The sequence below is a fragment of the Falco naumanni genome, chromosome 6 (assembly GCF_017639655.2).
Source record: "Falco naumanni isolate bFalNau1 chromosome 6, bFalNau1.pat, whole genome shotgun sequence".
NCBI lineage: Eukaryota > Metazoa > Chordata > Aves > Falconiformes > Falconidae > Falco > Falco naumanni.
This window is the reverse complement of record NC_054059.1, coordinates 17,716,910-17,736,784: the sequence shown is the minus strand read 5'-3', so window position 1 is coordinate 17,736,784 and position 19,875 is coordinate 17,716,910. Positions and strand designations below refer to the sequence as shown.

At 38.9% G+C, this 19,875-nt stretch overlaps 1 protein-coding gene across 9 annotated transcripts in view; it reads right to left on the bottom strand.

The window, feature by feature from the left end:
- The window catches only part of DST (dystonin), a 302,875-nt gene that overhangs the window by 100,131 nt on the left and 182,869 nt on the right, over nt 1-19,875 (bottom strand). For 8 of the 9 annotated variants that reach the window (XM_040599277.1, XM_040599279.1, XM_040599278.1 and 5 more), the window contains 6 exons: nt 17,493-17,627; nt 14,911-14,999; nt 14,563-14,698; nt 4,080-4,232; nt 1,783-2,016; nt 774-1,055 (listed from right to left, as the gene is read on the bottom strand). In XM_040599277.1, coding sequence (XP_040455211.1) covers nt 774-1,055; nt 1,783-2,016; nt 4,080-4,232; nt 14,563-14,698; nt 14,911-14,999; nt 17,493-17,627 — 1,029 coding nt within the window. Of the gene's footprint in view, nt 1-773; nt 1,056-1,782; nt 2,017-4,079; nt 4,233-5,631; nt 5,866-6,801; nt 6,949-7,133; nt 7,350-7,507; nt 7,655-7,869; nt 13,480-14,562; nt 14,699-14,910; nt 15,000-17,492; nt 17,628-19,875 lie in introns of all 9 variants that reach the window. The other variant, XM_040599286.1, reaches the window with a different exon arrangement.

Here is a 19,875-nt window from a genome sequence, read left to right as displayed (position 1 = left end):
TTATCGATCCCTTTAACTTTATTCCTAATAAAACTTATTTGTTTATTACTTAACATCTAGGGTAGCACGCTTAGCAAAATCAAAATTCTTATCAAATATACTTGGTCATAAACCAGGTCCTTTTGACTTTAAAAATTGAGACATGTACTATGTATGCAAATTGCTTCAATCTCATGTAAAAAACAGTTAAGTCATAAGAACTATAACTGTATCCCAAACAAAATCCATCTTTCAAATATATTCTTGCAAAAAATCACCATTTTTGAAGGTCTTCTACTCCTATGCAAAATAGCTATGTAAAACAGACCTTAATGCTTTTCGTCCGTGAGTACAGTGGGCAATTATCCTGTAGGCATTAGGTGCAGAAAAGAATCATCAAAAAAGTGGAAGTACACAAAAATAAATGATCTTATTTTTCTTTGGGCTTGGTTGCTTTTTCAATTAAAAAGAAAATCCAAGATAGTATCAGCTAACAGCATAATCATTTTCATCAACACATCCGTGAAATCTCACCTAGAAGTTCTTGGTTGCTCAATTGTAAGTTAACAGAAGCCATAAAACTGAGCCATAATACATGAAACAACCACAGTAACAGCAAAAAGTGACAAATTCACAATACATTTGAAATACTGAAATTCCTACTACTGTACATCACTAACTTTCCAGTGCCTGTTCCAAAGTCTATGACAGAAAGGATGCGATTGAATCCACTGATGTCGAATGAGGACTGATATGCTTAGCACCGAAATGCTGAATAAACCCAGTAACAGTACCTTGACTTTCTGATACTGCTGGTTCAGATTATCTTCTGTGCTTTTTACTCGTCCATCCACCTGAGTTTCCATGTCTTGCTGAATTTCCAGCAGATTACCATTGACATCATCCTCCTCTCCTTCCAAAGCCTTCACATCTCCCTCTTCAAAGTGTGTTCCATTCTGTTCTATCACCTGCTTAAACTTCCAGCCGTGCTCCGCTTCTTTATCCACATTTGATAACCAATCCAAGAGATTTTCTATTGTATTTTTACTTTCTTCCAGCTGTTCTATGGCTGCAACCTACATTGAAATTTCACAGTTTCAGTTTAGAAATCTTCTTTAGGCACTACAAAATAGCATATGTAAACAGACCATTTAAAATACATTAACGCTAAACAAAATATCTGATTGACATATATATATTGCTCTTTGTTCCATAAAGAAAATAAATCAGCAGTTTATTAGTCATTCAAATGAAATAACATTTTAATCTCTCCACATCACATCAATATGTACTGGTTTTGCGTGGCAAGGTATTGGTAGCAGGGGGCTATGGGGGTGGCTTCTGTGAGAAGCTGTGAGAAGCTTCCCCCATGTCCGACAGAGCAGCCGGCTCCAAGACGGATCCGCTGCTGGCCAAGGCTGAGCCATCAGTGACAGTGGCAGTGCCTCTTGGATAGCATATTTAAGGGGGGCGGAAACACCCTGCACAACTGCAACCAGAGAGAGGAGTGAGACTATGTGAGAGGAGCAGCCCTGCAGCCCCCCAGGTCGGTGCAGAAGGAGGGGCAGGAGGGGCTGCGGGTGCCGGAGCAGAGATTCCCCTGCAGCCCGTGGTGAAGACCCACGGTGAGGCAGGCCGTGCCCTGCAGCCATGGAGGTTAACGCTGGAGCAGATCTCCACCTGCAGCCATGGAGGTTGACGGTCCTGCCAGGGTCAACCCACCACACGACACTAAGTTGCAAGACTAATCCCATATGACATGTAAAGAGTTTGAATAAAAGTACAAAATGGTTGCCTAAAAACCTTTTCTGTTTCCTGCTTAATTGCTGTTGTCATAGCTTTATCCAATTTTTTTTTGGACTCTTCTGCCTTCTGGCTAAGGAGCAAACACTTTGTCTTAGCTTCATTAAGTTTCTGTTCAAGAATAGTCTTGTCTTCTTGTGACAACTTTTCTCCATTCTCTTTCAAGAAGGTTTCAGTATTTTTCACAATCTCTGCCAGTGTCTGGGCACTCATTCTCATGTCTTTTTGTATCTCCTTTTGAGAAAAAAGAAAGTAAATAGGAGTAAGTAAATTATTCACCAGATCATTCCAATTAACTTTATTGGAACAATCTCTGCTCTGGGGGTAAGCACCACACTTGCTCCTTTCTAACTTGGGAGCACACGACACATTACTAAATTACAGATAGGATTATTTAAAAAATAAAATCAACATCTTAGAATGTTGCTGCAGCTCCATCTGTCTGGTATTTTAAAATTACAGGTCTGTTGGCTTACACTCCTATTCAGACTGAGGCCACTTTTTCCTTTTGTTTAGCAGCTCAAATATTGTATTTCCATGTACACCAAAGAAAATATATCTTATCTTTTAGATATCCAGACACAAAATAAATCTGCTACGCTGTAGTTAGCAAGGTGAGTCTCCTGACAAGTTCGTTTCATTACTATCTTAACAGAAAGCTGCAGAAAGAAAGGGGACTGAATAAATGTCAGAAACTTGTAGTCAGCTTTCCCAGGTGGATGTTTTCCCATTCTTCTTGGTTTTGTTCAGGCCAGAAAAGCCATAAGAATATTTTTCTTTAGTTGTAACCAATGATCATATTTCAATCTCCAAGGATTGTTTAAGTCCATTAAATTTCATAGAGAACAGATGTTTAGTTTTAGTTTATCCAAAGGAGTTCGCCTAGTCCTATGATAGAGTCAGATAAAAAAAATCTGCCTCCCAGTTATCTGAAGGGAGCTTAAATTATAATGATAATTATGCTGTTGAATACATTCACCCAGTTACTGAAATAATTAAGGTTTTTTTCTTTGTATGAGTGCAACACTTGAAGCTGCAAAATAAAAATATTTGATTCACATTCTAGACTACAGATTTTGCAGCAATTATAGAACATAGTTTGGCAGCTAAAACTGCAGCTTGTTTTAACACTTTGGCAAGTATGTTTGGAAGATTTTCTTGGGGATGCTGCATCAAGACAATATTCTCTTTCTCTCACAAAGATCTCTGTGCTCCCTTTTCAACAGCTCACTGAGGATGAAAGCTCTGATTTCATCTATAGAAGACCTTTTTTAAGCTCCCATTCCCTTCCTGAGACACACTTCTACCATGGTGTCTACAAGAAATCAGTCAGTAAATAACAAATCTACTAGGTAGTCACAAATAACGGATGAAAAAACCCTGAAGCATATGCTGCATCATTCTTCACTCCCATGGGTACTCCATTTAAGCCATAAATTCTTAAAACAGGTAAGCAATATTAAGAGGTACCCCAGGGGTATCTGCATCTTTCCACTTAGAATAAGGAGAACTTTGTCAAACTAGATATGTTACTTTGAAGATAAGTAAAGCAAAGCAAGATGAGTAAGGAAATCTCTGCCTTTATAGATTATTAAACCTGATTTTGAGCTCTTCTGTATAGTAAACTACTACTAGGAGAAGGAGGAAGAAGAAACGTACCAAGTCCTTCAGTCCTTTAACTATCATAAACTCAATTAGTATCGGTCAGAACAGGGTAAAAGCTTACAGGTGACAGGATACAGCTGAAAAGCAAGGCTGCAATAGGAAAGCAAGCAAGCAAAGGGCTCTGTTACACAAGAACACCAAGGAGATCAACACCAGAAAAAAGAGAATTCAAACCAAAACAGGAGTAAACCTCAGACAAGAGACAGCCTTGCAGCAGAATTCCTCAAAATACTGTGAACAGGAATAAGCACTCCCTGATACCAGTTAAAAAGCTGGCGAAATGTTTTAGCATAATAAACATGCATGATTTTATCACAACTGACAGGAACAATCTTAAGCTAATATCTAACAAATTTCACAGCTGCTCCAGGAATGCTTCTTGAAATATCTAGGACATGCTCCCTATTCTAGTGTCTCCAAGTTTGAAAATTTCTTTTCTCCCACTGGCACATAGTGAAGTATATTCATGGGCAGCAGTTTAGATTGCATGCCGTTAAGCCTTTACTTCTGGTAGGTCAAACAGATCTATTCTACTCTCCTCTCACAAGACAAATCTTGTTATTCAACAAAAGTCTAGTCACTCTCCTCTGCACTCGGTCTTCTCTAACTTATCTGACTAGAATTGTGCATACCTCCTGTTTGGTCTGGTATCGTTCCAGCTCAGCCTTGCTGTCTCCAATAACAAGAGACTCTTGCTGTCCAATTAGTCGATTTTCAGTCTGTGTAAGCAAATCACAGATTTCCTGCAGTTTCTCTCTGCATTCCTGCTGCCGTTCAGCCACATCCTACATTAAAGCCAAGTACAATTGAACAATAAAGCAAAAATGTCCTCACTTCTGTAACTAACAGACACTCTAACAAGGAATTACCTTTGAACATCAATATTGCAAAGCAGTAATTTTAAAAGTATGCTGTAAACATGATAGCGGTGGTACAAAGAGCAAGATGAAATACAGAAGTTATGGATAAACCTCAAATATGTTGTAAGTAAAAGAGACCACGTTTGATGGAACTGCCCAATAGAAGTCTGGCCATGCACATATGTGAAAGATGAAATCTCCAAACGACAGGAGTGAAAATCCAGTCTCTTAACCGCTTGAAACCTGTGATAAACACCATTAATTCTGAAAAAAGGATATCAAAACAGAGGTTAGTTGTGATTGTGAGTTAGCTCTTGTTGGTATGAATAATATGTTACCTGAATAGAAAATGTTGACTTTTTAAGCAGTAGAGAAGAACAAAACATGCAAGCTCATTATTGTTGCCAAGTTCTAGAAAAGTTATCTGTGCCCTTCCTTTACTCAATTTTATGTTTCTTTCACAAAGTATGGTGGAGACAAATGTCCTTAGAATGACAAAATAATACAAAGTCTTTAGAATGCTAAAACACCTTTAACTATACATAAACCGGGGGCTGATGTGGTGGTTCTGAGTCTTGATAGTGCTTTTATGAGAGGAGATGCAGTTACACTGCAGCATCTTATTAGCCTCCTTTGACTCTACAAAGGCTGCTTATCCTTGCTGACTGCAGCCATGCCAGTTGAGCTGGTAACTGTCCCAACTTGACTCATAGCTTTTCCAGCACCCATACCTAGAATCGCAAATATCTTTGCTGATTTACTCCTATGTTTGTCCCTCTAACCTGTCTCAGTCAAAACAAGCTGAGGTAGCAAGGATTTCAACAAATCTGGTTCTTTGACTATAAAGACCTAGAAAAATGATCACATAAGCAGACAACCTGGCAAATTAAAGGAAAGAAAATCTTCAGCACGACAGAAGTGATAAGCCATGGTACAACAGTAAATACACTGATCAATACAGCTGCAGCCAGAAGAGTTCATGGCTTTATTTAACTGCTGATATAGCTGCTAAACAAACAACAGCTGTGAGACACCTCAAGTACATTTCCCTCATTGCTAGAAAGAGCAGACTTGGTCACCTCAGCCTGTACAGATCCTAAGGCCGAAAACTCTGTCTGTCCATAATCTAATATGCTGTTTCTGTGACTGTACTAAGGAGAGACAAAAATGACAATTCACCAAACTTCATTATCTTTGTAGAACTATGACTGTATCTGTAGTAAAACCTGAAAAGATAGGAATACACTTCATACGGCATGCTGGTATTAAAATTCCTCATCCACAGACAGAAACACTCAGCACACATTCACACAGAAAGGCAAACCTTCTGATCACCCCGCTCTTGCGCTGCCTGTAACTGAGTCTCTAAACTTTCCACTTGAGTTGCCACTGCTTCCTGCACTTCCTGAAAAGATTTCTGGGTGGTATTTAAGAGCCTCAGCAGCTGTTTGCTCTGATTAGGAGAAAGATCTTGAGCGTGTTCAGAAATGAAGAACTGAACATCAAACGCAGTGGACTCCAGTTGCATTTTTTCACAGCCAAGCTCTGCAGCCCTGTTCTGTGAACGAAGAGAAGGAAATTAATAGCAATGAAGACAAAATCAGTACAAATAAAACACAAGTATTGCTACCCTCTTTTTTTAGCCGCGGTAAATAAAAATTCTGTGCCCAAATCATTCTGACACATTCAGGTATGGCATTTGAATTTCTGCATAGTTTGCCTCTGGGACAGTCCAAGTCCAAGGAATATCTCTGTTTCTTTGCTCTCCCATGGATGTTTGAAAACTGGCTGACATTCAACTCTGGAAGATTTACGGCAGGTTAGGTTTAACTTTTCTAGGTCTGAAGACCCAGAAATGTTAAAATATTTACTTCTCAATTCCAGAGCGAGAAGTCCCACTGCCAGCAGTGTGCCGAATTCTGCCAACAGTTAGTCACTTTGCGTCCCTATGGCATTACCATGCATACTGGAACCCTATTAAAGCACAATAAAATAATGTAATTTTTACCATTCATACATACAGAGGTGTATGAACTTTACTAAAAATTTAATCTGATTTGGTTTTAATGACTCATTTCATGGATTGTGTAGTGAAGAAGCTTTTTATCTTTCCCTTTTCTTGTTCTGACATATAATTGATTTGGAAGGTAACTACACTTCAGTAAAGATTCTGGACCTTGTCCTTTTAATCACTGAAATACTTGTATTATAAATTAAGATTTCCAAAAAGGGTCATATTTATTGCAACAAATTTAAGCAGAACCAACAGCTTTCTCAGGAAGCTGAACTCGGTCAAAAATCTTTTTGAGAGAAAAAGCAAATCAACAAGTTTTTATTACTGGACTATCAAGCAGTTGTTGTCTTAAGTAATTAGTTCTAGCCATCTGTTTAAGGGACAGAGGTTAATGAGCAGGTATACAAAAGCTAGCTAATAATTAATAATATGTAGCAACATTTGTCAGAAGCACCAACACCTGCCATAAAGAATACTTACTTTAAATAGCTGTAAACTTTTCTTCAGCTCTTCCATATCATTACTATTCACTGTGTAGTCATTCATGATTTTACTGTTTTCTGTGATCCAGTCTGAAAATCTCTGCAGTCTGCTTACAAGTTGCTGGTGTAATACTGCAAGCTTAGACTAGAAAGGGAAGTTGTATATTTAATGATGCCCCTGCAGCCTAGTCACATTTTCTATCATATTAAATAGAATCATACACATACTTTTATATCAAGATAAAACAAAATAAAGCAAAACCAAATTCTGTTTAGCCAAATTACCTTGAGGAAAACCAAGGCAAAAACATACACTTGATAAAAACATACCATTTCCAAGTCAATAGCACTGATTATTTGTTTTGCTCGTTTTGAAGACGTATCACAGACCACCAGAAATGCTTCCTGCAAACAGTCATAGCTTATCTTTAGCTCTTCAAGTTTCTCTCCAGGAATATCCCTGTTACAAAACTTTAAAAACTCTTCTGTCAACTTCATATCATTTTTTAGGATAATTGCAAAAGTAGCCAGTCCAGATTCAAATGACTACAAAGAGAACACACATAAAATGCATTAAGTTACTAAGCAAGAAGAACATTTGAATGTGAATTACTTTAACTATATTGGAAATCTCTCTTTTTTAATCTAAGGGCTCTTCCTAGCACCCATCACTGACATACAAGCATAAATAAAACTTTACTTACCTCTAGTTGTTCCAATTCATCTTTCAGTATTTCCAAGTTGTTACTATTAGGCTCCTGGTTATCTAAGTGGCTTTTCATATCCTGAAGCACTGCCAAGTGTCCTCGCATTTTTTCTGTTAACTTTAAACATTGCTGTACTCCATCAACCTGAAAATGAGTTTTAACAGTATGAAAAGATTTTTCAAACTAACAGACATGAAAACAAGCAATTGAATTTCTTGTTTTAATTATAGTTTATTTTAGTGTTATAATTTAATGTGTCCATCATTTTTCCAGTTTAATTATTCTTTCCAGCACTATGAAGGATTCATGCAATTCCTTTAACACAGGACCCATAGCACATACTAACTGTTGTTACTTACCATGCTAACAGGGGTGTCTTCCAGGTCTGCTTCTTTTGTTTTGAAAACAGGCTCAGTAAAGCCTCCAGACAGGCTCTCTGTCTTCCCATGCTCCCAGTCACACTTCCAAGCAACAGCTGCATCGTCTGCCAATGTTTTCTCTTTAGCAATTTCTGATCCAAACTCCAATTGTTCTGTTGAGAAAAGAGTACAAAGCCCGTCTACTTTGCCTTTACCCTCGTGTTCTGTGGTGATACCAGCCACCTGTGAGCTTGTAAGCAAACCACTTATCAGCTCCTCTAACTTGCTTGTACGTTCATCTCCAGGCGAGATTTGAAAAACCTCCAGAAGTTCAGAAGCAGTAAGTTTTGGAACAGGAGCTTTCATATCTGTTTCAGTCTTTCTTTTGTCTGGGTCAGCAATCTTTTGCTTGCAGGATTCCTGCCTCAGAATATCACGAAGAAGATCAGGACTTCTGCAGTCAGGCCAAAGCAATGAAAGAGCATCACTGTCCTTTGGCTCTGTAGATGGTGTGGTAACCATGAATGCAGTTCTAACAGCATTGCTTATTTGCTTGAGATTTGACCCACTAGACGTGTCACTCCCAAGCTGGGTGCTTCTAACCATTGTAAGTAAATTTTGCATTAACATTTTGGTATCGGAGTAACTCAGAGGTTCACCCTCCTGCTTGCAGTAAACATGTCCTGTTTTCAATTTCCTTTGTAATATATTCTTTAAGTCTTCCATTAGTGTATCAGAGACTGCTGGTGATAGTGAAATACCTTCCTTGACTTGAAAATCTTTGCAGGGTCCCATTTCCTTTTGCAATGACTCCATGGACATTTGTTTTTTGAAACCACTTCCAAGGGAACAAGTCTCACTGGCCATAAAATTTTCTTCCTTTGTGTTTTCCAGCATCTCATGTTCTTTCTGGGCACAATAATTCAAGTCAGTCCCTATGCTGCTCAGAACTGCAGAAGAAACATCAGCAGTATGGGTATGACTCCCAGAAGGTAGCACTTCACTCCCATCTCCTGATTCTTTGGCATCCTCAATACTTCCTAAAGCATCTGCTTTTACTGGGGAAAATTCACTATTATTGCTGCTCTTTTTTTCTGAGAAGTCTTTAAGAACATTGTCAGTATTTTGACAGGTAACTCTCCCCGTTTCTTTAGTTATGCTAATTTCCTTTGGTTTCACTCTATCAGTTGAGGGAAAAGAATAGGTGTGAAATTCACTTGAATACATTTCTTCCATATTCAGCAGAAAATCCTTTCCATTCTGTACGCCCTTCTCCCCTATTTCCCTGTCCATAAAGCAACAGGATTCAGTTTTATCCAATTCTGAATGGCTGCCGCTTTTTATGTCAGTTGTATATTGTTTCAAAGAAGTAGAAATGTTAAAATCTCTCTTAAATTCATCTGACTTCACACCACCTCCAATGTCAAGCAAAGCTTGATTAACATTTATTTTTTCTTTACTTGAAACAGGAGCTTCTCTATCAGCTTTAATTACTGATGCATCAAATATTTCCCCAAGGCTTTCCATCTGAATGGGACTTTTCCTTAGCCCCATGATATCACATTCCTCCATAATCTTTATTCTATTTTTATTTTCTGTAAGAACTTCAAAACCTCTTCCTATTTGACCATGCTTCCAACCAGTGACTGGATGTACTTGGTCACTAAGTGAACTATCACTATCATTCACATAAGGCATATCCTTAAGGAATTTATTGTCCATTTGGGATGAACTTTCCTTTAATTGTTCCATACCAGCCATATAATTTAATACTTTTTCCTCTGCAAATACTGCATCTCTCTGTCTTTGTCCATGGTTTGAATGTAACGTTGGCATGGTACTATTGGTTTTATTTATGCTATCACTAAGGCATTCTGAAAGCAGCAAATTTGTCTGAGTACTTTCATCATCATCAGTAGCTTGCTTTGTAATTAGGAAGGCTGTTACACGCTCGTCAGATGCCACAGCATCATCAAGAAGCTGAGAACTTGGAACCTTAAACTGTGTTTTATTATTTTCTTCACTCTTACAGGACATGCCTTTAGTGTCAAAGGTATTTTCAGACTGAACAGGCTCAGCAGTGTCTTGTGACATGTGTTTACTTTCGACACAAGTCCCATATCCATCTTCTGTTTCCTGCTGTCTGTTGTCTTCACTTGCACATGTAAGACCAACACATCTTTTCTCAGAATCATCTGATGCAGATTCGCATTTTCCTGAGGATAGTTTTCCATTGTCATGGTTAGGCTGGAATTGCAAAGCATATACTGTCTTGTGGCCTAAAGAATAGCAACAGTCATCAATATTCTGATTATTTTCATTGCTATTTTCTATGTCTCCTAAAGAAATTAACAACTGGTCATCTTTGTTTATACATTGATGATGTGGATAAGAAATAACCCTTTCGTCATCACTGTCAGAGTCATCAGAACTATCATAATCCTCTTCATCATCTTCCTCCTCCTGTGTACCTTCAGATTCATCCTCATAAGAGTCACTTTCCGCTTTCACTTCATCTTCCTCATCCCTGTCTCGTACTTCTGCTTCATACGTCTTCCGTAAGGAACTAAGGCCTCCCTCCTTTCTTCCTTCACTCTCCAGAGTAACTGGTAATTTTTGCTTCTTCTCTCCAAAGCTCCTTGTTCTTTCCCCTTCCTCCTCACGGATTCCTTCCATAGTTTCGGCACTTGCAGAAGCTGTATTTCTGATCTCAGGTTGCCCTGTCAAATTTACATGGACGGTCTCTCCAGCATTAGTTGCAAATTCTTGAAAAGAGCTGGTCTCTTCTCCTAGGGTTATTAGACCACCTCTCTCCTCTAGAAAATTTAATGGAACTGACGTTTCAGACAATTCTGGCTCTGGTGTATTATCGTCCCGCAGCTGCAAGGCATCAAAACCATCACCACCTTGAGAAGTGCCACAGGAATCATCATCATCCATTTGTGGAGTATCATAGACATCACTGTCATCATCATCAGCCTGAGGCGTTTCATAGACATCATCTTCATCATCATCAAACTGAGAGCTGCCATCTTCAGAGGCTACCTCACTGCATTCATGCTGCAAGCAGTTACTTTCAAACTGTGGGATGCCATCGCTCCCTTCTACTGATGAGTCAGAACTACTGTCACACAGTGGTAACTTCTCAAATGTGAGATTGCTTTCTTCTACTGTTAGCCTTTGTGCTGGGCTGTTACTGTCCCCCACAGGTGGTCCATCATGTAGAACAGCGTCGCCACCCAATGAAGGCCTGCAGTGCATGTCTCCACTGTCTTCTAGACACAGCTTACTCCGCAAATCCAGCCAGTCCTCCAAGGATAGCCTGTCATGTATATGAAGATAGTCCTCTAGAGATGGATTGTTACACACATCAGTGTAGTCCTGTAGAGGTGGCTCACTGTATCGATTATCCTCAAAAAGTAGTGTGTCACCACACTGACTAATATCTTCTGGAAGTCTGTATTCAGTATCTGAACTGATGGACGAACCAAGACTTCTCTGAAAATCATCTTTCTTGTTGCTACCCAGTACTATTCTGCTATTGTCAGCTTGCAAGATGTGAGGCCTGTATTTTGTGCACCTTTCTAGCTCTCTCCAGGTTTCATTATCTGACAAATCATTCACACTTAAGGAATTTTCTGAGGTTTTATCATTCCTGTTTTCATTACACAGACCTTCTGCCATATAAATCTCTTCTTTCTCTGTTTCTGAAACAAGATTTGCATTTGATTCATTTGGAAGACATCCTTCAATGTTTCCTGAATTTGCCTTCTGACTGTTAAGCTTACACAGTTCAGTCCACTCCGAAACCTCCAGACGACCTCTGACTCCATTCCTGTTCATGGAATTTTGAGTGCTACTTACTATGTTTCTAAGTTCTGTAGGGTTAGTAATCAATGTCTCCTGTGTATATTCTGATTGCTCAGTACCAATGGCATTGCAAACCTCTGGTCTACATGCACAGAGATCTTCTCCATGTGAAGATACATAATTCCCAAAATCTCCAAACTGATTTAATTTCCTGTTATTAGAAGTATTCTCAGCACCTGAAAGATAACCTTGAACACTGCCTGTGACATTATTTAAGTGGACACTGCCAGCTGACTTCAGGTTAATTCCTTTCGAGCTTATGTATTTGTTATTAAACTCTGTTTCTGACACACCAGCGTTATACGCAGCACCGTCACCTTCCAGCAACCTATTGATAGCTTCTTGCAGTTGTCCATCATATAACAAAAGTCTTCCTCCAGTGTTTGCATCCATGTAACTATTCACCATCAGGTAAGATATGAATAGTTTCTTAGCTTGATCTATATTTTGACATACAGGGTCTTCTGTGCCAGAATCTTCATGTTCCTCTTCACAGTCATGAAATACAGATGGTAGGAATTCGTATGTTGATAACCATTTTGCAGCTTTTTTACAAGGGGACTGTAATTCCTCTACATTGGGCATTTTATCTGGTAAAGTCACATTGGTCAAAACAGATAAAGTATTGATGTCTATTATCCCTGATTGTGCGGCTTTATCTAGACTGAGTATTTCACAAGTTTCTGGAATGTAAAGTGCAGCTATTTTCTGTCTATCATTTAGTATTTTGAATGCCAGCTCATTTGTTATCATCTCTTGGTGCAAAGAAGTTGATACAGGGAATATTTCACCAGTGTGAGGCCAGATTAGTCCAACAAAGCCTCTCTGTGCTTCTAATACCAACAGTGCACTGGTGGATGATATTAAGTTGCATTGTACTGCTTCATCAACAGTCAAGCGTTGTCCTGAATTTTGACAAAGGATTCCACCAGTCTGCACCTGATGCGTGAGGATCCCACAAGCTGTGTCCTGATCTATCATCCCTTGTCCCATAGCTTCCTCCACAGTCATTCTCCTCCCTGAGTCAGGGTCAATTATACCTCCAGACATTAACTGAGCACCCAGCAGCCTGAACATTGTTTCCCGATCAATGAGTCCTTCATGGGCTGCCCTCAAAACGGTTATCCTCCTTCCACATTTGAACATGATTCTGCCTTTTTCTTGTGGTTTCACAGGTAGGAGTCTTAGCCCTGTTTTTTCATGCAATATGCTTCTATGAATCATCTGTTCAAGGGAAATCTTCTCAGCACAGTTGGGGTCTATGAGATCTTTACCTATGTCTTGTCTTTCCAGAAGTTTTGCATATAATGTTGGAGAAATTAGGTTTCTCTGGAAAGCATTCTGCAAGGTCAGGTTTTCTCCAGTAGATGGCAAAATCAAGTGCCCAGTTGAAAGCTGATTCTCAAGGATTTTAATAGCCACAGGTTCTGAAATTAAACCTTGTTCCAAAGCTGACACAACTGGAAGATTTGATAATGATGATTCTGAAATAAGTTTCTTTGCATTACTTAATTCCTGCAACTGCAACAGAGTCTGCTCATCAATTAGGGCACGAGCTTTAGCTTCTTCCAAATCATAACATACTCCTAATTCTGGAGAAATGATTCCAGAAAGGACCAGCTGATTCTCAAGCAATCTAATTCCAGTGTCATAGTCAATAAAACCTTTTAAAATAGCCTGAAAGACTGAAAGGACTTCTCCAGTCGTTTGGTCAATGACACCAGCAATGACTTTATTCACCTAGAAAGGAACATAAAAGAAATGCTATCACTATTTTCAGACTGTATTTTAAATTTTATTTCTATTTTGAATGCATGATAAGCATAAAAACATGTACTTACCAGGCCTGGAGGAGTGCAGTGAATGTTAGCAGCTCAAATGCGCAAGTGATCTATGTCAGTCATTCAACAGCACACGATGTGATAAAAGATTTAAAATCAACATGCATCTGTGAACTGAAAACCTATGCTTTGCATATATAAATAGGGTTAGTGAAAGACAATAGAAGAAATGATCGCAGAGTGAGCAAATAGAACATACACCTGAAAGGCAAATTTTCATGCTCTAAATGTCTGTGAAAGGTTAGACTATTCAGAAACAGTATGTGATTCAAATCCACCATGCTATTCATGTTTACAGCATACAGCACTTCTGTATATACACTCAACAATATGGAATCAGATACTCTAGAACCAAATATTGCATTTAGTTTGCATGGAAAGCATGAAGTCAGTTTGGCAACATAATTTGAACTAATTACACAGACACTGCCTCTATGCGTATATGAGAACAGTCGTTTGCAACGTAATTTTTGAGAATTCCATATTTAAGATTAAGATCCCATTAACAAATGCATTTGTAGTGTCTCAGAGCTAATCACATTATGTGCTCTTATTTTCATATCCAGATAAGTTTTAAGAAAAACTGAAAGTAGATCTCTTCTAGGACATTTCTGAGCGATATATGGGAGAGATTAACAGGTTATTTTATGGTGTCATTTTTGCAGCAGAAACATAGACTTATCTAGCAGTCAAAGAATGGCTTTTAAGAGAAGAGTTAAGAGATGAATGATTTGTTTATCTTTCTTCATGCAAGACACATATTAAGACTCTCCACAAAAAAATCTGATGAGCAGAATGTTCATATGCACGGGTAAGGTCACACACAGTATTCCACAGCAAATACACAAAAACCTTCAGTCAATTAAAACATGTTCCTTCACACACAGTTAATTGCAGCTTCTTCTTTTGCTGATCATATGTGGTTCCAAAACCATGCAGTAAGCCCCAAAAGAGACTGAAATCTAAGTTTCAATCTTGTTACCTTTTCTTCCATCTTTTCATCACCCAGATACTGTGCTTCCTGCAGCTGTTTCAAAGCTTCATTGGCTAACAAGCTGTAGCTCTCCTGGAGGGATCTGACTTGCTTTTCCATTTCATTTCTCTCTTCATCTGTCATTCTATTAAGAAAAAAAGAAAAATGAGAGGAGGTCTCCGAGTAATCTGTAACCTGCAGGGAGTTATCTGTTTAACTTTACTTAAAAAAGGGGAGGGGAATTGGTAAAAGTACTACTAAGCGGAACTGTAAGATGAGGCTATGATATCTTTTTAAACAAACAGGATGTACTGATTCAATTCATTAACATTATTGGAAAAATAAAAAATGGCATACTTGTCACTGTGCTTAGCTAAAAACGACTGAGTAGTCTGCAGAGTTTCAGCTATTTGTTCTTTCTTGGTTGACATTTCATGCAGGGAAATCTGAAAAATAAACAACCTGTGTTCAAGACTTAACTATGCACATATATAAAAAGAAAAACAAGCATACTATCTCTTTATGGGACTAAAATCAATAAACTAGAGGTTTTTTTTAAATACCAGCTGTTCTTAAAGCGATATTCGTTATTATGGAATTGTACCATTTACATATATATATATATGTCATTATGGTATGCCTTTTGGTTTAAGCAAGCTGTTTGTATTAGAAAACTATTGAGTGAAACAAATATAATTTATCTCAAATTGTTGTTTGAAAATCAACCCATCATTTAAAATCATTTACTATAGCTGGCACAGATTAAAGCGGCTTCATAAAGATAAACGTACAATGATCAAGTTCAAGAAGTCACTCACCAAAATGAGATAGCAACTTTTTAAAAAAACATACCAGAAGGCCACAAGCCTTGATGAAATTCAATGACAAGGACAAAGGCAGTATCAGACACTTGGAAAAAATGGATTATTTATTAATATTGTCCCTGCTATAATTTCTGTGTCATCCCCACTAAAGCACTTGTTCTGGCAGAGGAACTTGCAAGAATTTAATCTTACAACTTTTCTGAGAAACTGCCTGCAGTCTCTTCAAAGAAGAGCACTTTTTGGGATAGATAGAAGCAAAGTATCAAAGGGAAGTCTGTAACTTTGTTAGAAAGTCCTAGATAATGTTCAACATAAGTGCTAAGAGAACTCTAGCAAGGCACTTGGGCCCTGCATTCACCTGGGTCTGGACACAACCAATTCTGTCCCTGTGTGCGCTGCGCCAAAGGGCCTGAATGCGGTCTGGGAAGAACCTCCCTTTGCAATCACTGCCAGCAAGCCACAATCCCACCACTTGTGCTGCCCAGACAGAAACCAAGAGAGCAAGCACTGCATGCGCTGCAGAAGATGTGGTGAGCAGGCTGAGGCAGCAGGTGGGGCCATGAGCTCCACTTCGCTCAGGGAACTGATACAGCTGTGGATGCTAATGCGCACCCTGTCACTACCAGCACCAGCTTCCCCACCGGGTCCATGATTACACCCCACAGCAACCCCACTCCCCCATGTTTCAGCTGACATTGGCTGTCAAATCACTAGTCTACACGTTTCTACAAAACTTGTCGAGGTACCCATGCTAGTCAGTGAAGTCACTAAACCAGGCACCTCTGGAAGATGCCACTACTGCGCTGGGGCCATTTCACAAGGGAAGGAAACACCCTCAGCAAACACCCATCTCCTGCACGCCAGAGGAAGCCAAGGCAGCTAACCCACAGGTTACACACTGAGGACTCAGGCTGCATGGGGAAGATGCCACCCATAGTTGCTACAGTAAGCCAAGATGCTCTAAGGAGTTGAGCACTGGCCCAATGCTGACAAAGGTTTGCACTGTTGTCATTAACAAGGGCAGAAAAAGAACGGTGTTGAACGTTTTTGCAAATCCTGATCCTTACTATCAGCGATTTACCAATCAATGTGTTCAAATTAATACACACAGGGACAAACTCTGTAACAGAACCAGCACTAGTCCCCTGCAAACAAGCAGCACGCTGGGACTGGTGGCCATCAGGACTGCCAACCTGCCCAACAGCAAGCCTGATTTACGCACGTGCTGCTCCAGCGGCTCTAACAGGCACCAGCATGCATGACCAAAATAAAACATGCAGCAACAGGCTGCCAGGAGGGCCAAAACCATGTTTTCATGACCACATCCAGCCCTGTACTGAGGGATGTGGACAAGACACTGCTCTGTGCCTCTGCTGCTCAGCGTGCAGATATACCTTCACCTACTAAAATCTTTTTAGTTGTCACTAAGCTATTTTGTGGAACAACCCTAGCCAGGGGGCTGCTAGAAATGATATGATGTTTCACAGATGGAAATTTATGGTCAAAGTTAAACTGTACGCAATGACAATGCACCTGTTAAATACAAAGGTGTCAAGACGGGCCACTCCAGCAGCCTGGGGACTAGTGCAATAATAGAGGGCTCAGTCAACACCTGTTTTGACTATCCTGTAAGAGGACCCCTCAGAAAAACTTCGTAAAAGTGAAAAGAAAGCCAGTCCTCAGGCACCTCCTGCCAACTTTCTCCTTCCTGGTGCCAGGGTAGAAGTTACCAGGCTTATTCACTGAACTGTTTCAGGACAAGGGGGCAGACCTAGCAAGTGCCAACCTGCCAGGATGCGCTGTCCCTCTACAGGGGGCGAGTTACGGTGTGCAGGTCTAGTTTCTCTAAACTGACATTTTGTAGCACCAGAGTAAGTCACACGGCAGGCCTGTAAAAAGCAGCTTGCACTTCTTCCCATCATGTTTGTGTCCCTAAACATCGATGATCATTTATCCAACCCTCTACTCGCAGCCAAATGTGAAATTACATCTTTAGTAAAATGTGGATAGTGACTGGAGGAAAAAAAAAAAGTATTTATGGAATATTTTGTGATTTTAATCAATGCAAAAGCCTAAAAAGAGGAAGTGGTATTTTACCAAAAGACATCTGTGTACCTGCTGCTTAGGCAAATCTGTCTTTTCAGCTTTTTCTCCCTCTTCTTTGCCAAGTGTCTGGCTGAGGTTTGATACCCATTTCAGTAAATCCCCAGCTTTCTCAACATATTCCTTCTTTTCTTCTTCCATTGATTTCTGATGAGCACCGCAAATTGTAAAAAACATGTAAGTTGTTGGAATATTTAACATTAAAGTCCACAGAAATACAATTCTACCACAATAGCAGTATTACCATGTGAACATAAAATTATTCCTTTTTATTTAACACCACATGCATTACTATGACAATTTGATGTAGGAATGAAAATGCCACATAATTACAGTCATTAACAAAGTAATTCCTCAACTGATTTGTGATTATGATTACGGTGCTTATTCGTACACATGTACATCCATTGTAAAATGACTGATATTAAGAAAAAGCGTACCTTCCCAGCCATTACTCAGCAGATAAAATTTAAACAACATTTGCAAATAAAGTATCTTTCAATTGCTGCCTTTGCATTACCCTCAGGTGTGGAAATGTATAGCCAGCACAGGATACCAGCATTTTGCCATCTATGTACTTGGATTACTAAATTACAGTTAGGAAGAATACATTGCTTTTGTGTCTACAGAGACAAGAATAATGAAAGTAAAATACTGAGACATTTAATCTTTTCTGCACAGGAAAATATATATATTTTTTTATAGTAGTACACCCTGTGAGTAGTTTGAAACTTCTCAATACTTTGACCACATGTTTAAGAGCCCTTCCATGCATCACAAGCAAAAATGAAAACATTTTCTTTCAATCGATTTTTTTTAATTTGATATGTAATTGTAATTCATTTGCCTATCAGAGCAGGAAAACTATTCTAAAAAAAAAGTTACACGAAATGAGAGAAAAAATTAGGATATATAACTTTATGATGTGACTAGCTCACTAAAATTAATGAAATACTGATGTGAGAAAAATTAATTATGCTTGTGTGTTTACTGGACTGCATATTTCACCCTTGTATACTTTATTGCCACTTCTGTAGCATAAATAATAAATAATACAAATTGATTTGTATTATTACATTATCAGGTCACATGAAATACTGCATTGCCTTCATTCGCAAAATGGACAATCCCTTTCAATTTTTAATGTAAGAATCCAATTGTTATCTCACCTAAATCTACCCATTTTGCACTAATGTTAACTCCACCAACCTCAGAATAACTTCTCATTTATACTACCCACATGTAGATAATGTCAGACAAGGCCTTCAGGTAAAGACTGAGCACATAAACTGCATTTTGAAATTACGAGTCTGCCTAAATTGATCTATAAAATTTCAACTTTGTAACAAGTAATATATAATTCTAGTTGTAGTGGTTTATACTAATTAGTGGTTTGTACCAATTAGTTTTACAACTCATGATTACATTAGAAAACACCATTTATAACTTTCCGTAAAGGCCATTATGAAAATTTTCCTTGAATGGGTTTTAAAGCAGGTCCCAAAATGAGTCTGTTCATTTGAATTTGTTCTGTTGTATTTTCCATCTTTGTTCCATTATGAATTATAGTAAAGACTGGAAATTCCCGTTTTCATGGGCTGAGCTGCTTCCAACAATCGCAGTCCAGTGTGGCAATCAAAAACAGCTCTTTCTAAAGCCTCTTTGTACGTTAGCTTCTTCTTTGTTTTGGGGCATGTTAAAACTTTAACATAGAATTTTTCATCTTTCAGCTTTGTAGCTGTGACAGCATCAATAATACCATTCTTAATTGCATCCTCCATTGTTAATCTGGAATGAGACTTTGCATCTACCAACCCACCAGTCAAGTACTGATACTCCAGGCAGCGCATGCCCATTTCCTTGTCTACAGCATTTAACTGCATAGCTTCAACAGCTGACATAACTGTGTTCCTCACAGGGTGAATGACCCCAGTAAAGATCAATTCAAACTGCTGGATTTGCTTGGCACAACCATCATCAACTAACTCCCTTTGCAAAGCTTCTGAAATGCTGTACTTTTTCCCAGTAAATGGATCAATTATGCCTCCTGTACTAACCTGAGCTTCAAGACATCGGAGGGCAGTAACTCTGTCTACCAGGTTTTTGCGTGAGGCTTTTAAGACTGGAATTCTTTCATTGGTTTCAGAAACCCAGAACCCTGCAATAGGACTGTTTAAATCTTTATTTGGCTGTGAACTGCTAACTAAAATATCACCGAACTCATTAGCTGTGATTAAACCCTCCTTATATTTACTGACTAATGCTCTGCTAATTCTACCCTGATTTACAGTCTCCTCGATATTAAACTGTACACCGGTTTTAAGATCTGTAAGCAAAAGAAAAGAATTCCCATCAGAGTCAAAACATGTAGACTCCTTCCAATCAAATTCTTGTC